The 18,618-nt window shown below is 35.9% G+C and overlaps 1 protein-coding gene across 1 annotated transcript; it reads right to left on the reverse strand.

The window, feature by feature from the left end:
- Positions 1-10,670: 10,670 nt before the first annotated feature.
- LOC131049500 (large ribosomal subunit protein eL34) lies at positions 10,671-16,464 on the reverse strand. Its single transcript, XM_059214036.1, has 5 exons — positions 16,224-16,464; positions 12,997-13,129; positions 12,799-12,878; positions 11,833-11,942; positions 10,671-11,094 (listed from the first exon to the last, which is right to left on the reverse strand). The coding sequence occupies exons 2-5, from the start codon at positions 13,073-13,075 to the stop codon at positions 11,004-11,006; spliced, it is 360 nt and encodes a 119-aa protein (XP_059070019.1). The 5' UTR covers positions 13,076-13,129; positions 16,224-16,464; the 3' UTR covers positions 10,671-11,003.
- Between the last annotated feature and the right edge of the window lie 2,154 nt (positions 16,465-18,618).

Genomic DNA, 18,618 nt, shown 5'->3' on the forward strand with positions numbered 1-18,618 from the left:
TACCCAAGTGGTCTTTATCTGTGCTTCTCTGTAAATAGGGATGTCTTTTCATGATGGAGGTGGTGATGTGTCTTCCTCATCTGAAGTGTTAAGCTGTACAGAATCAAATTCCCATTCATGTGAGTCAGTTTCTGAATCACTTTCCAACATTCGATTGCTATACCATACTGGGATGTCCTTGGAGTTAAACACGGCAGGTGTGATTGGTTTATGTATCTTTGTAGTGATTGGTGCTGCAGGAACTGTGATGGAGATTAAAGGATTTGTTACTGGAAGTATCGGCAGTGTTGATTTAGTGGCTTCTGTTGGAATGGCAGGTGCCATAGATGCTGCCGCGGGTTCTGATACAGTTGTTGCTACAAATGGTGTTGCTGAAGGGTTTACTGGTTCGACTGGTGGGATGTTTGGCATTGGTGATGGTGGCGGTGGAGTTGTGAGCCTCGATGGGGCAGTGGGGATAGTGCTTGATGGTGCTTTGATTATGAACGGTGTCCTCTTTGAAGTAGGTGGGCAAAATGGTTTGCTGGGTTTTCCTTTGAATCTGAGTTTAGGAAGGATCTCTTTTTCAAAGCCTAGGCCTGTATTACCTTTGGGCTTGAATTCTGGTAGTAGAGGTTCGTGTCGTCCTTGTTTGTAGTATCCCAAAGCACTCTGACCATCATATCCCATTCTTTGCATAATGAGGAGGCCTTTGCCATACTGTTACATAGGAAGTGTAACTTGCGGTTTATCAGTGGTGATGGGATCTTTATAGATCTAGTCCGCTAGGTCCTCATCTTGTGTCTCTTCCTCTTGACTCTTTCCAAGTACGAAAGGTGTCAAGGCACATGCAGGCATGATTAGTGGTTGCTGGAGTAACTGTTGTGGTTTACCATGTGTTCTATGAGAAGTGGGCATTTGTCCCACACAAAAGAGCTGACTCAAGTTGTATTCTCCAGGACCTTCCTCTGCTACTTTCATCTTAAGCTTTTCTTGCTTGGGTATAGGGGTGTTCGAACTGGCAAGAGAGGCGGGACTTACATATGATGTGGAGGAAATGGCCTCCCTATTATTAAGAACAGTAATTTCTGGTTGATGGCTGATATTATGGCAAAATGCAAAGGGATTTGCATCGCCCAGGATTGTGATCTCTGTACCGTTATGTGGGAACTTGATACATTGATGGTAGTTAGATGGAACAGCTTGCATGGCATGTATCCAAGGTCTCCCTAATAATAGATTATATGGCAGAGGAAGGTCCAAAACCTGACAGATGATGTGCTTTACCACAGGGCCCACTCGGATCGGTAGTACCACAGCTCCTTTGGATGAACGCTCGGCATCATCATAGGCCTTGATGGTGATCTTCTTGCGAGGATCCACTGATTCTATTGCATATCCCAATGCTGTGACCAACTGTAGTGTGCAAATGTTTAGGCCTGCTCCATTATCTATCAAGACTCGCTTGATCCTGTGTTGGTTGATAAAGCCTTCAATGTGTAGCGAAGCGTTATGAGGTTGTTGGAAGGAAGAGTTGTCACTTTCGAAAAAAGTGAGACAAGGTGATGTCTTTAGATTTCCAACCATGGCTTGAAATTGGTCTGTGTTCAAGTTCGTAGGGAATGACACCTCTTGGAGTGCTTGATCCAAGATTGTTTTATGAGATGGCGATAGGCGCAATAGCTCTAAAATGGATATAAGCGTAGGTGTTTTATCCAAGTGTTCCACAAGATTGTACTGCTTTGGGACAGAGGTGGTGCCTTGTGGAGCTGCCTTTATGGTAACTTTGTCGCGACGCATAACAACATTGCAATTTGAGTTGGGATTTTTGAAGGTTATAGTTGCAACTTGTTCATTGGCATCATACAGGTGATTTACAGTGTAATTATACACAGCCTGTGTATAATCAGTGGTATCAGTGCCTCGCCTAGAAGTGGAAGGACCCCTTTGATCTTATGATGGAAGTGGATTCTTGAACATCAGATGATCATTATTGGTCGTTTTTGGGTCATGTCCTTCAATTTCAATTTCTCTTCGATCAATAAGATCCTGAATGAGATCTTTCAATCGGTGACAATTACTTGTCTTGTGTCCTCTTCCTTGATGGAACTCACAGTGTTCAGTATCTCTCCACCATGCCGGTTTGACTTGAGGCTCATAGTTTGATAGCTTAGGTAGAGTGATCAAATTTTGAGAAATGAGTTGTCGCAACACTGTTTCAATGGGTTCCCCTAAGGGAGTGTATGTGTGTTTTTGTTTTTGCTGACGAGGTCTTGGTTCATCATGAGATGTGATGCAACCTTGATTGGAAGGAACATTTGTGTTATTCTGAGGTGGAGGATTTTGTCCTACAAACCGAACCACAAGTTGTGCATTTTGGATAGTTCGAGCATCCACAACCCCATCATTGACGATATTCTTGTTTTTGTTCTAGAAGTTTGGTTTATCACTATTGAAGCGCGGGCGAGGACCATCTTTTGGTTCATTAAAGATTTTGATGAGTCCTTTCTTGATGAGTGCCCTTTCACATTTTATACCTTTGGTGATCATATCGTTAAAAGAGTCTGTGTCTTTGACATCCAGGTGAAATTCTATTTCTTCATTTAAGTTGGAAATGAAAATTTCCACTAGTTCTCGTTCAGGTAACTGAAGAGAACGTCTGCTAGACATTTGGCACCATCGTTGTAGGAATACTGAGAATAGTTCACCTGGTTTTTGTTTGGTATTGCACAGATCAGCCATGGTGATGTCGCGTTCAATATTATAAGAGTAATGAGATAGGAACTTCTGGATGAGTTCCTCAAATGTTCTAATGCCACCTGGTAGTCGGGAAAACCATGATGTGGTTGTTCCTCCCAAGCTTTGGGGAAAAAGGCGCATTAGGTATGTGTCTTCATATGCCACTTCAAGACAAGCAGAATGAAATTCTCGGACATGATCACGAGGATCTCCCTTTCCTCTATATTTTTCGAATTTTGGTGTTTCGAACTCGCGTGGAAAGGGTGGCATATAAAGATTCCTATCAAAAGGATAGGGACAGATGTCGTTAAGTGAGAATTGATTGGTCTTAACACCACTAGAAGTTGTTGGGCGAGATTCTCGACTTGTTGCCGCAACATCTCCATTTCATTTGGAGGAGGAGGTGGTGGGTTACCTCGAGGAATGTTATATCTGATGTGATTTCTACCTCTTTCCTCCTCATGGCGACTTTGTCTTTCTGATGCTTGTCTTAATTGGGCAAGATCAAAGTCAGAGGGGAGTTTGGCTCCTTCTTGAGCGAGTTTTAAGAAGTGAGCATCCGCATTGCTCCTGAGTATTTCATCAAACAATCTGTTAAAGTGAGGGTTATGTTGAACCCTTTCGATTGTTGAAGGAGTGGGAGTACTTGGGTTTTCATCATTTATATTTCCTCCAAGTGCTTCTTGAAATTCATTGAGATTTTCGTCTTCTTCTTCCTCAATTTCTATTTCTCATTGCCTTGACCGTGATAGGGTTTGAGCCATTTTTGCTTACAAGTTTTTGTTAAAGTTGATTGAAGATGATGATGAGTTGTCGATAAAATGAAAGATTGATGGTTGGTGATTTGTGTTGTGTGTGGATCTCAAGCACTTTAAGGTAGGTGTAACCGAAATTCCTTCTTTGAATTGCTTTGTTTGTTTGAGGAGTTTGGATGTGATAAGGTGTAGAGAAATCTGAGATGTGTTAAAGATTTTGACTACCTAGCAATGAGAGGATTCACTCATGAACTAGTTTTAACCTGCGTAGATGTGTCTCTTAGGATGAACTTATCCTAGATGTAGAAACAATCTAAAAAAGTAATGTGATGTGTTTGATTCAAGCAATATCTAAAAGAGAACTTGGGACAAGAACCTCTTGATGTTTTGAGAGTTTGGGACGGATTGATGATGAAGTGATGATGTATGAATGAGATGATGGATGTTTTTGTTTTCAACTTTAATAAAAACTTTGTGTTACAAATGGGACAAACTCTATCTCTTCCCTTTCAGGTGTTGGTGGCACTTCTCGAGCTGTGTTGTAGGTGATACAGACGTTTGGGAAGAAGTTGGGATTAATCTTTCCTCCTTGATTTTTGTGATAACTCAGAGCCCTATATTGCATAAAAGCTCTACGATTCAATGATTCTGAATCAAACTCATTTGTTTTACCTTGAAGGTATAGACGCATGCGATGTAGAAAGACTCTATGTGAGACAAAGATTTGTCTATTTAGATAGAAGAACTTTCTTCTTTTGATCAAAGCCTTTGAGCTTAATGGTCTTCTTTTCAAGGTGATATTCTGATGACGCTTCTTCTTTCGCAAGATGTGAAGAATGGTCATAAAATTTGACTCTTTGTTGTTTGTACTTTGTTTTTGGTATTTTTGGTTGTTTTTGAGAAATGTTGGATGAATACTTTGTTTTGGGGATTGATTTTCTGATTTTTTTTTCTTTGACAAGAAAACAAAAGCAAGCACACAAAAACACAAGAATGTTGCCTCAAAGGCACAAATGAGTATGGGTCTAGATCAACCCAATCCTTGGACTTGTTTTTGACCCTTCCTTTAGATGTATTTTAAGGTGTATTTCCAAAGCCTGAAGTTGGCTCAATTTGCACTTGGTCTTTAAAATGAACACACTTCAAACACTTTTTATCCCTAAGGTCAAATGGCCAGTTGTGATAAATTTAGCCCACATCTTGATATTTCTTCGACTTTGGTACTACATACCTTATGAATCCCGCCGTGGCAAGTAAGGATGTGATATACTAAGTCTTGCACGAGCATAACAAATAGATGATCCCTATGATGGGGGAGTCACCACTTTTATCAAGCCACAAGTGACTTTTCAAAAAGCCATGTTTCTACTCAAGGAAATATGTATGGTGAGTATCTTGGGAGCAAAACCATCTATGCTCTTGCACTAAATTATATCTCAAATATCCTCAATCAATAGAACGAGTGGGCTACTACTTAAAGGTGTTTAGTCATGTTCAATGTTTTTGGACATAAGTTCATTCTGCAGTGACTCACTTAAGAGCCTTGTAACTGGTGGTGAGACCCATTTGTCTTTTCGGCCAATTACACTGTAGGAACAGCTATACCCAAGGCTACAAATTTCACTCTCACCTGATTTCTATAGCGGCTCGAAAGATTTACCGCTCGAGGTCGTTTCCAAGAGTATCGATCCCTTGGCAGGCCTCTCTTAAAAAGATAAAATTTGAGCATTATTAACACTTTTCTCTTGCACCTAGGACCACGAGAGCCAAGGGAGAGGATAGTGTGTGTTAGAGGTAGGTCCACTCGACTGACCTTTGTGCACAAGCGTGCCAAACACGAAAGACACTTGTTCTTTTTAATCCATCATTGCAATGTGATTTAACTATTTGGAGATGTTGCTCCAACAGTCATGGTGTTCTTTTTAACTTCAAAAACAATGTGTTTTGTAATCTAGAATTCGGAAATCCTAGTCAACTTAATGAAAAACACGTTTGCATGAAGTAAAATTGGTTGCAAAAATCAAAACAAGTGGATTGTGTATTTTATTTGCCCAAAATTGAAGTGTGGCTTGTGATTTTTAGATGTTATGCAAGGAAAGAAACTTTGTTTGGTTGATTTTAAACACCAAAGTAAAGATGAATCCTAACTAGAAAATAATGAAAATTTGTTATTTTGTGTTTTTCAAGTTCTTTTTAAGCACCAAAGGACAAATTTGTGATTTTTATGGTGAGTTTTTTTTTTTTAACCTACATGAACAAAAACAAGTTAGTAAAAATCGGTGCTCAAGGGGCGCTTCCACAAGCCTAAAATGTTCAATTTTTCGGTTACAAGGCAACTTGGACGACACTCTGTTGCAATAGCGCTAGTCTGTGTTTTGACAGAAGCGCTAACTTATACAGTAGCGCTAGTCTGTGTTTAACAGAAGCGCTAATTTAAACAACGCTGAAAGAACAGAAGAAACAGAAAGACAGAAGCGCTAGAATGTTTCCAATAGCGCCAGAAGAATCGCAAAAGCGCTAAAACAATTTCAAAAGCGCCGAAAATTTTACAATAGCGCTATTGTAAGAACAATAGTGCTAAAAGAAAAATTGTCGGAAGCGCTAGAACGTGTTCAATAGCGTTGAAACGCGACCTGTGTGTCACTTTCAACAAGCAAACATGTTAGTTTAAAAAAAAAAAGGATATGTTTTTGGTGTTCGATTCATGTCGGGTTCACCAAATGATGCCCTCCTAAATGGCACAAGGTTAGTCTAAGATAAAATAACACAAAAACACACAAAACATTAGTGTTAGTCAATCAAAAACTAATCTATGAAGGCATACCAAAAGAGACAGTAAAAAGCATGCTAATGTATCTAATAAACAAAACAAAGATTATGAGACATCTCCAACTGCCTCTTAGCATGGTCTTAGCTTCTTCTCCCTTGTTCCTCTCCTCTCCAAGTTCCAAAATAGTGTAGCTCTCAGCAGCTTTTTGCACTATGGATGCTTATGGAGGATTGAGATTTAATATTAAGCTTCAAATATAAAATGAAAAGCTAAATAATATACTATTGATGCTAAAATGATTGATTTTACCAAAAGACAAGATTTTAGTTATGCTATGCTAAATGCTCTCTAAAAATGTCTATAGCCTAAATGCATACAAGTTTTCAGGATCTGGATTATGAAGGAATGGGCTCTATTTATAGGAAAAATGGAGCAATGGATGGCCAGAATTAAAGGTTTAATCAAAGGTCAAGCTTGAAAATTGGGGATCCATGTGTACAATTTGCACCAATAAAATGGTGACAAGTGTCCACATAGGGTTGGGTTGAAAGAAGAGGTTGGAGGCATTAAAGTCCTGAGAAGACCTCATAGTTATCTAAAGGCTAAGGATCAAGCCTAAATTAAGATTATCCACTGGATTAAGAGTTAATCCAAGGATAAACCTTTGTGCAAATGATTAAGAGATAATCATGGTCAAAGCATTAAAGGCTTGATGAGACCCTTGGGTTGGGTAGAGGTTGAGTCAAAACAAATGTTTTAACCATGTAAGAGGGTTTGGGTTAACCATTAATGGTTTTTGAAGACTTTGTGGATTAAGTGGTTGAAGGTTGGAAGCCTTCAAAGGCTATCCAAGACTTTGAGACATTTAGTGGTTGAAGGTTGGAAGCCTTTAATGGTTATCAAAGACTTTTAGGCTTTGAGAAGTGACTTCCCTTTGCTTAGGAATGTGACAATAATTAGAGGATGGATTAGGCTAATTAGGAAGGGGTTAGAAGAATCTAGAAAGGGGATTAGATTTTTGCAAGTGGATTTGGTGGGTAAGGGAAAATAGGATTTTATTAAAATAAAAATTCATTTATTTCAATAAATGTGTGCAAGTTGCTTTTGTAGGAAAATGCAAATGGGGTGGAGATAATGATTTAAATAAATGTTTTATTTAATTTATTTAAAAGAAGAAAATAGGATTTTATTAAATAAATAGATTTTATTTATTTAATTGATTGGAATTGGATTTAATGAATTAATTAAAATAAATTGAATAATTTATTTAATTAATAGAAGAATGTTTGAAGATGAATTAATTAAATATTAATTTAATTAACTGATGGCTAGTAAATTTTTAATCAAATAAATAGCGAATATTTATTTAATTACACTGGACAGATTTGTATGACTACACTTACCATCAAGCATTAATATCAAGGATATATGATCATATACAAATAATCCCTATTGAAAACAATGGATGCTAAATTTGTTTGTATCCATTTCATAGCTCATTTTGAATAGCTAACCATATTAGGAATCTGATGGAAAAGTTTGATAGGATGCCAAGAGATTGTCCTCCTCAACTAAGCCCAAGGGCACGAAATGACCATTCGAGTCATTCAACCCCAATGGTCTGCAAGAATGGTAGGACCTACAGTCCATACATCTTGGGGTTGGCGTACTTGATGAGGTAATCAATATTGTTGCATTTCCCTATCAAATGTCTCACATTGGTTCAAGATATGATTACCGATGGAAATGAAATAGATAATTACTATCTTATATATCTTTATAGGATGCAGGAGACTATCTTCCTCAACTAAGCCCAAGGGCATGGAATGAGCCTCCAAGTCATTTGGCCCCTTGGCCCACAAGTATTTCAAGACCTCCCATCCATCCAACTCGAGATGGCATGCTTGATGAGGGAAGACTAGTAGTGTTGCATCTTCCTAACAAAATTATCAATAAATGGATGCAATAATATTGCATAGTCATCACTTTAATTAATATTTTACGTGGTTGTACTTTATTTGAATTCTATTCAAACTAGACTTGATTATTCGATTGTTGATGAATGGTTGGTTGATAGAATGAATTTCTTTGATTGTACGATCTGAGGTGTTGGTGAGTGATTATGTAATGAATGCTGGTTAGATATATGGGTGAATGATTAGAATGAACGCTGATTTGATAGGTGGTTTGTTGATTGATTGTGTGCTTGATTTGATACTTGATGATTGCTTTTGTGGATTCATGAGCGATAAGTGATCCTTGAATGATTGAAATGATCTCTTTTATATACTTTAATGGTGAATGGGTCACCACCTTTCACAAGGCTTACATTTGAAATTGTATACCCGTGCATTAAGAATCTTTTTCAAAATAAAGAAATGTGGAAAAAGGCTTAAATATACGTATCACATATTTCATCGAAAAACTGTGTTCAACAACGCCCAGGTCTTAACACATGTTTCATGGCAACCTTGCAAGGCAACTATATAACAGAACTCTATCTTCAGCCACTTCTTGGAGCCCTCCACGTGTATTGTTTTCACAAATTTTCTAAACACAGTTGTTTTATATTCTTAGGAAGAAAAAGACTGAAAGACCTGCAACAGACGATCTTATATAACTTATGCCGTGCACACTCCTGTGATTGCACAACAATGTAAATCGAGCCTTTTATTTCTGATTTCTATACAAAATAACAAGATCGTTCATCTCCACATTGAAAATAGCTGGCCTACAGTTCACGATAACTAAATAGTGGTTGTTGTGAGCAACTTATGGAAATGTTAACCTGTTTTAGATAGTCAGTCATTAAAATCAATACTATTGGACAGGTTATTTGTAGCATGCATCTTGCAGCAGGTGAAACAAACCCATCTTCCCATTGAACTAGAATTTTGCCCATCAAATACTCTCGATTCTGATGGTCACAGATAAATAAATCATTAAATTCTGCAGATCTCAGAAAAACAAATCATTCAAACTGTGTTTGTGTACTATAACTTTTGCCTGTCAAATACAAGTCAACTGTGACAAGCAAGACTGTGTCAGCACAATAGCATGTTAACGTTTTCAGGTGAAATGGGCATATTGAAGCAACCATATACCACCATTTCTTTGGACCAAATCTATCACTACATTTCCAATAATGGAGGATAAAAGGAAATTTCAAATCTCAATGGGATGCATGTTTAGCAAACAAAGAAAAAGCTTTAAGTTTGTATGCAATAAATGATAAGTTAGAAGCAGTTCTACCGCACACGTTAATTCACCAGAACAAATCAACATTTAAATTGTGTTTTCATGTTTAAAGAAGTTAATTTTGACTGGTTTGATCCATCTTAACAAACATTACACATAACGACAAATCTACATAACCAAGCTTCAAGGATACACAGGAAAATGCAATGCTTCAAACTAGATAGAACTGTTTACTCACAAGCATAAAGGATAGAAATGCCCAAAATCAACTAATACACTTACAAAAATGAAATGCAACGTAGAACAGATATTACTGCAAGAGAGCAGTGAAATTAACATTCACTTCAACATATGTGCATATACCTACTCACACAGATAAATCCATAGCATATCACAAAAACAAATTATGACGATTCAAATGTGCCATCAGAATGTAAAACATATTATGATGGTTCAGATTGAGCCATCACAATGTGAAAAAAATTATGAAGGTTCAGATTGTGCCATCGGAATCATACTCTTAGGGACTAAATCAACATCCCCACTTCTTAAGGTTAACTAGTGCAACATTAATTGAACCTGTAGACTGGACAAGGCAGTTGTAACTGAAATACATTCCACTAAGGTGTCATTAAGAATCTCATTGGCAGTCATGTTTTCTTTTCGAACTTTGCATTTAAGGGATAGAACATAATATATCCTATGAATTATTGAGAATCTTTCAGACGCTTCTCTAATAATTTTTATCATAAAACCAACTTTGCTCACTAGCAGCTTTCCTAGTCCAAGCAAAATGCCCAAAATTTGTGTCCTTTCCTGGACATAAATAAAGCTGCAATTCAGATATATTATCCTAGATTTTTATCAACTTTAGACTGCCATATTCGAGTACAACAGTTTTATATTATTGGGTTTGCTTGTAAATCCCAGATAAGTTGATTACTCGGTGCGGCAATACACACTGGAATTGGCTGTTTGGCCTTTTGAAATGCTACTTGACTCATTTCTCTATAGTTGTACCTGAGCTTAGAACCTTGTCCCTATTAATCTACTCTAATCATTTCTCTACAGCTCAGCCTGAGCTTTGAACCTTTTTTCCAATTTACAGCTCATGATTTATTTGATTCCTTGTATGCTCAAATTCGACGTTCCAATTTCTAGTCCTGCAATTTTTAAATGCAAACTATATTATCATAAAAATAAATATAATCAAACCCACAAGAAGTGAATGAGAATAAATTTTTTTATCATCAATTAGCAATTTTAAACATGTAAAAAAAGTCAATGTAAATGAACAACTAGCATACAATACATATAGTCCACTTGAATGTACTTAAAAAAAATAGTTCCGGGTAGATGATTGACAAATACTGTCCGTTTTAAGATGAATAAAACCTCAAGCCCTCTGTGTGATGAAAGGGACTAAGTATGCTCATAGCTACCCATAATTGGGCCAAAAAAACAATCTACTTTTCTCAACATTAACCAAAATATTTGGTTACCACAGTTCATCTTGATAACCTATAGGTAAAAATGCCTGTTATACTATCATATCCTCATTTCTAACTCTTAGTAGTCTTCTCCTTAGACTTCTGAATCTTCAACACCTTCTTAACAATCTTCTGCTCTTCAACAAGGAACGCCCGGATAATCCTGCAATATAATTGAAATGGGTAGCAATTATAACAAGGTGATCTACCAACAACACTAACAAAATAACTAAATATATGCTGAGAAAAACAGTATCTTTACTTCAACCAAAATAAATATAACCTTGCAAATATGAAAAATCTATTATCCTTACAACCCCAAATTTTTCTGCAAGCTATACGATCCAACTTTAAGGTCAACATGTACCAAGTTAATGATCCATTCAAACTAGAATGAATACGCTCTTGGTACTTACATGGACACGATATTCATATTGCATATGGACAAATTAACTAGACAAAAATGATTACAAGTCAAAAGAAAAATCGCACAGAATGTATACCCTTAGCTGGGGCTTCTTATCAAGATTTGATGAAATAAATAATTATCATCAGCCAACAAAATAGGTAAAAAAATCAAATCAAACAATAATCACTGAAGATAAGAATGGTTTACAAAGCACACATTACAGGAAAATTTGAAGTAAACTGCCAACAGAATAATGTAAATCATTCGAATGTAAAGGCTGAATTTAATGGAATCTTTTAAAAGGGAAAAAAAAGATCAACATTCAGAAGATATGTTTACAGGGTAGAGAGAAAGAGAGTGAGAGAGAGAGAGAGAGAGAGAGAGAGAGAGAAATATGAAGAATCTAGACAAATAAGAAAATGAATTAACCAAAAACAAAGACTAGGAATATCACAACATGAAAAATATAAGGCAATAACCATGACAATGTACCTTTCTCGCACAGCTGAACCAGTCAGAACCCCGCCATAGGCCCTGTTAACAGTTCTCCTGCTCCTTTTCAGCCTGCTCACCCTGTACTCAGCAGGCCTCAAATGAGGAATCTGTTAAGTATAAACCATCAAAAACTTAATATTTGAGTTTAAAATAATCCAGTTGATAGCTTCATAAATGAATCAGCAATGACAAAATTACAATTGAGAATGTGTGCAACCTTTAGGGAGATTCCACCAAACAGAAATAATATAAACAAAATATAACACGATATAACAGATACACTAATTATAAACATCCAGATTTAAAAAATTGCAAGATAATAGAAAAAACAGCACTGAAGGAAAATGTAAAATAAGTTGAAAATGTCAGGATTTTTTGTTCATTGGTATATTTGATTATGTGGGTTACAAAAATCCCTAGACTACAATTCATATTTGTCCTTAGAAACGAATATGCCTTCAGAGTTTACCTTACTCTACACTGACAAGAAAATACCTAAGTTACCGGTTCGGGTTCAGGATTGGGTTCGGGAAAAAAAAATTGGCCTTTTCGATTTGTGGATTGGTTTTGTCCGTACAGGTATATATATATATATATGCAAAAATTTAAAGAAATATACAAAATTACAAATCTAAATACATTTAGTAGTATGCTATTTCATCATTGAAATATGCCAAAAACCAATTGATAGTTAAGAATTTCAATAATATCATATTATGTCATATGCCATATAATTGTTTTGGTAAATTGACTGGCCCAGCCCGTGGGTTCACACGGGTCCACGTTGGGTTCGCCCAGGGTCCGCCCAGGGTTTGCCCTTTTGCTGGACCCTGGGTGAACCCAACACGGACCAGTTCGTGTTTGGAGCCCAAAACCGACGAACCCAGTAACTGAGGAAAATTACCTAGTGAAAGCAATACAAGAAGTGAAAATTAAAAAAACTAATGGTATAAAGCATCTTACTCCTTGAATTCTCTTGCCAGTAACTGGGCATTTGGGTCCACTGGCCCTCTTCTTGGCAGTCTGGTAGATTAGCTTCCCACCTACATAAATATACGTAAACCAATACATGTTAAAACGCATATAAACAGATGGCTAGCAATAGAAATTAAAAAACCCTGTTACAAAGTTTAAAAAAAAACCTGAAGGATATTTTTGTACCAGGGGTTTTGACAATTCGAGTCTGATTGGATTTAGTGTGATAGCTGTGGCGCCTGCGGTATGTTAGCCTCTGCACCATCTTTGCCTCTCCTTCCTTTGACAACCACCTCTAAGCCCTAATCTATCCTTCACACTGCAAAACATTAGGGTTTATATTTAGCTCTTTTGGACTTCTTAAACCTGCTCTAGGTTTTTATCTGAGGTCCTGTAAAACTCTATTTTATTGTCAGCTTGAACAGTTTAGGTTTAGGGTTTGTGGGAAGATGGAAAGCAAATTTTATTTCATCACAAATCTTTTTGATCTATTCCAAAGAATAATTATGAATTTATTATGCATCTAGCAATTTCTTTAATATTGCAATATATATAGGAGATGGGATTTATTTATTTTAATAACTAGCACTACACTCATAGGAGGTTCATGGGATGTGCCAATAGAATATTAAAATAAATTTTAAAAGCATATTAGTATTATATAATAGTTATATATAAACTTATACACATTTTTAGATTGTAACTCACTACCATCAATTGCTTTCTTCAAGTAATAAAACACTTTTTATCAGAAAATCGTCCACACAATTTGTAACAATATAATTCCAAGAACAAGGAAAACAAAATGAATAAATAAATTTAAAACCAACAAATAAACAAAATGTTGCTAGAAACAGCTTGATGGCTACCTCTTTTGGAATACTTCAAAACTAGTCTTTTATTGTATTAGTGTTATATATTAGCAACTTCTGCTCTTCTTGTTGGCTGTACGAATTTTTTTATTCATGTCGTACACTTCTGTATTACGACTAGGATGATGTTATCACCTCATTTTGTACATATCTTTTTGTTAACTATCACTAATACTACACACACAAAGCTTTACAAAGAGTATTTAGGTATTGGCTGAAGGATGTGGGATTGATTTATAAAACAACGATGGCCTTCTCCACAAAATAATTATGATTTTCATTGCATGAGGTCAAAGTCAAATAAATTTTCTTATAAAAGCGAGTACTTCAAAAATTTCAAATCATTTTGGCATAGGGAGAACAAATTACTAGTTTGCAAAAATACTTGTATTGGCTGAACATGCAATATGATGTTTCTAAATTTCAATTTTTTTTGTTAACTATCTCTGATACAAAATATGTTCAACATTTTGAAAACAAGTTGGGTTTACAAGTTCCATCACTAGTTCCTTCAAAGTCATGGGAAAGCATCTCCTTTGAATTCATTGAAGGACATCACAATCAACAAGAGGTAACAAATATCTTTATTTTTGGCTTTTCTTACAAGATGGTAAGTTAAATGTACAGGTACAGCAAATTCACTAGTGAAGCATATAAGTAAAAGTTTCATGCCTTTTTAAGATAAGGAAGTCATTGTTAGCTTACAAAGATGTAAATCATGTACAATTCCACATATAACCTAAATAATGTAAATAAATTGCATACAGGCTATTCATTGCAAATACATCCAGAATGAGAGAGAGTAAAGAGGTCACTTGAATGGATTTCCCAATTTTTGAAATATTGTTACATTCTTGTAAATTCATGAGTCCATGGCACCAAAGCATTAAAAATATGCATAATGGGGTTAAAATATTTTTTAGGTATGTAATTTATTAATACTATGGAAATAATCTAAATTGCAACTAGAAATGCAATTCAATGTACATATATCCAGGTTGAGCAAATGGACAAAGCCACTTGGATGCTTTTTCTCAATTTTCACGTGTTATGTTCTCAAGTGTTCAGAAATGGAACATAGAACAGAAAGGTTAGAGTAGCAGAGAATCAAAGGACTTCATAGAGAAATTGTTAACTTCATGTCCAAGAGTGCAATAACTATTTTATATTACCATAAATGAACTTAAGTGAGCCATAAAAGTCATATTTTGAGTGGATACCCAAAATTAATAAATGATCAATTCTCTCGTTTGCAAATCGAAGGACAAGTTCGTAACAATTATATTCTGCTTGTCTGGGGCAAGTACAAGTCCATGAAAGTTCACTTAACACCAATTGGTACAGACTTGTCTAAAATGTTGTACTTTGCAATACATCACATTTCCTGTATCTAGCAATATGTTCAATCTTACAGTACCATCCTCACTTTTAATTCAATTCGAGGTTTGCAACATCCATGCTTAGATTCTAATTAAGATATGCATACATTTCAAACCAAACATCCTTCTATAATGGCACTATATATAAATAGTCTTTTCCTTAGGAATATGTGCAAAAGCCATGCTACCAAAAACACTGTAATAATTTATAGAAGATCTTTTGCCCAGAATATTATATGAAAGTGACTGAGATGCAAGGTAGCAATTACAAGTTGAAGCAGGATAACGAGGATGACTGTAGCTGGCCTGTAACTGGTTCGTAGGAGTATTATAAGGCTTAAAAGCCTTAAGTCCATCCAAGCAACTTGATATAATTCTGGAAATTAATAGAGGATATCATTCCCAAGAATTGTTGAGTTCAAATTGAATTTAAATGGTGTTCTTTGTTAATGTTTTCTGCTGTGCAATTGTTCTGTGTGTTAGGGCTGCAAGTTTGGGCATCCCTTAGCTGGTACCTTCACCCACGATTACATCAATTGAAAACAGAAAAATACATTGTTTCACAAAGGTCTGTTAAAAGACAAAATAAACATGCAATAAATATTTTCCAAAATGTAGAATTTATCAGATATCTGACCTGACCTCCTTATATCTTTGGTTAATTCAGCTATATGTAACCTTGCTTCTTGTAATTAGTATGAGGGAAAAAATGGCATGATTTAGAACAAAATCAATAACCAAATAGGCACAAACACTTCTACAAGAATCAAATTCAGTGTAAAAATCAATTACAATGATGCTCCAAGGAGATAGGCTGATACATTAGGTTATTTAGAAGTCAAATTAATGGCACCATACAGAGGAAAAGAGAATCGAATTTTCAGCAGTAAGTGTACTACAGTTAATTTTGGCCCCAAAATGAAGAAAGGTAAATAAAAGGAACATACATCATACAAACAACTGTACAAGTTGTTTTTCTTCACTTAAGGATCAATACTAGGTATTACAATAATATCTATATGAAAACAAGCATTAGATAAAACCACAGAACCAATGTCCTCATTGAACAGATAATAACAGAAAAATAAAATAAAACATAACCCAAAAAAACCCGCGCACGGATCCCACAAAAAATTAGCTGAAGCAATGGCAACTGACTTACCTCAAGATTCTGCAAAAATTGTGTCGTGCTATCAATGAGAAAAATTGACAGGGTTTGCAGGAAAACTATTACGAAACCCTAACAAAGCAGATTTTTTTTCCCAATGCGACACCCTAAAATATTCGTTGCGAGTTAAAATTTGCTCAGTCGTGTGGCAGGGATGGCTCAACGACCGTTTAGCTGCGTCTAGCCTTTTAACAAAAAATTAGGGTTTGCCGAGCTTTTTCTCCTCACAACAAGTACTCCAATACAAAATAGAAAAACATTGCATGATAGTCACAAAACCACAATTTGTTTGGAAATTATTTTTGAAAATAATAAAAGGAAAAGGGTAAAATATTGTAAGTGGAAAGTGATATGATTTTGTCTAAGTGACTCAAATTAAGTAAAGGATTTTAACAACATATAAAAAAGATTGAGAATAATACTAGCGATTGCACTAGAAGAGGTTTAGAAGATTAATTAAAGAAAATTTTGGTTTATTTGTTGTATATATGTGTGTTGTATATAAGATCAATTAGCAGGTATCCAAACATGATTAAAAAGATAATTAGACTCCATTACCAATAGGCTCATGTTATGTTTGCAATAGAAATAGAGAGGGAGGAGGGGGAGGGGGAGAGGGAGATAAGAAGATAAAGAAGAATAGAGATTGAGATGGAAGAGGAGAGGGAGAGATAAAGATAGAAAGGAAAAGGGGATAGATAGAGATAGAATACACACACACACACACATTCAAAGTAAATGAATATGTGGAGATTCGATTATGATGACATATAAATGATTTTCCGCCATGAAACATAGCAATGTCATGAAGTGAATCACATAATAGATCCTTGTTTAAGGTGTGCTCTATATTTTTTTAAATAATAGAACATGATTTTTCATCTAAAATATAGATCCAATATCAAAACCCTGTTATCTCACAACCCTAAAAATTTGGGCCTATTTTGTCAGAACAATGTTGCCTAGCAACATCATCTAATACCTTTTGGCTAAAATTTTAGGAGGGGATAAAGTGTCGGTCTTGGTATTTCTAGATCTATCCTCAATAAGAAAAATGGTTATTTTAACTCAACCTTTTATTAATTTAAAGTTATAATTTCATATATAAGCGAGTTACCTTCCTTATTAAGATAATAAATCAATTACACAAATTGGAAATATCATTATGAGGTGAAGAACCTATTTTATTTGAAGTTACATATCTAAAAATTTAAGCAAACATCAACCATATTCAAGTCTTCATCACTATTTATTCATCATGATGGAAGCTTCAAGGGATGTTGGAGGATGATAGGGAGTCACCAACTACTGATGATTGGTTTGTACCTCATCCTAAGGGTTTGGGTATGATTTCATGTTATTCTCACATTTTTGTAATTAAGCTTCAAAACCTAGTTTTATCATTCAAGTTATGTGATTCATGCATTCTTGAGCTAGTTCATGTTTCACATTTGATCATTTCATTTAGGGTTTACTCTAACACACTTGAGTAGAAATCTAATTTACATTTTATGCACCTTAGCTCATAACAATCTTAGATAGACTTTACAAATGGCAGAATCAGCTCTGCAAAAACGGTTGGAGGTTAATGGCAGAGCAGGGTGAAACATAGGTAAACCAAATGGGTGGCGAGGCCTGGAGGGAGATGAGATGGTGGTGGACCTTAGGGAGGAACTCGAAGAAGATAGCCACCTCTGGGAAAACCACGCAGTGATCGCAAGGATCATTGGCCTTAATTGGTCAAGGAAAAATATTAAACTATGGGTGGCAGAAAGTTGGGGGGACCACGTTGTTATCAAATTTATCCCAAGGGGATTTTTTGTGGTGCTCTTTGAAAACCAATCGGAGAGAGATCACATCCTCAATCAGGAGAACTGGTATGTAGAAAAGCACATGGTGTACTTGCAACCATGGATACCTAACTTTAACCCAATCCCTTTGGTAGTGTATTCAAGCCCGATATGGGTCAATCTGTATAATCTACCAATAGAATACTGGGGAGAGTCTTACCTGGAGAAGATAGGCAGGATGTTGGGAACGGTATTAGAAACTGATTTCGACGATGAGGAAGAATTATGTAAGTTGGTAAAAATAAAAGTTGTTGTAGTTAAAAAAATCCCAGAGTATATCCGTTTACAAACTGCAAACGGATTATGGAGACAACGGTTAGAAATCGAAAAAGAGAGGAGACATTGCTCCAGATGTGGCAGCAAGTCGCACGCTACTGAGAATTGCAGATTGTTTGTTAGGAAGGCCAAGAATCCCCTCAGAAAACCAGAACAACAATGGAGGAGAAAACCGAAAAAAATGGTTATGGATTCGGTGGTAGAGAGAGATGAAGTTAAATCCCCTAGGCGAGAAGAAAAGGAAGTAAACTCTCCCGCGGAGA

This window comes from Cryptomeria japonica, chromosome 11 (genome assembly GCF_030272615.1).
Source record: "Cryptomeria japonica chromosome 11, Sugi_1.0, whole genome shotgun sequence".
NCBI classification, from domain to species: Eukaryota; Viridiplantae; Streptophyta; class Pinopsida; order Cupressales; family Cupressaceae; genus Cryptomeria; species Cryptomeria japonica.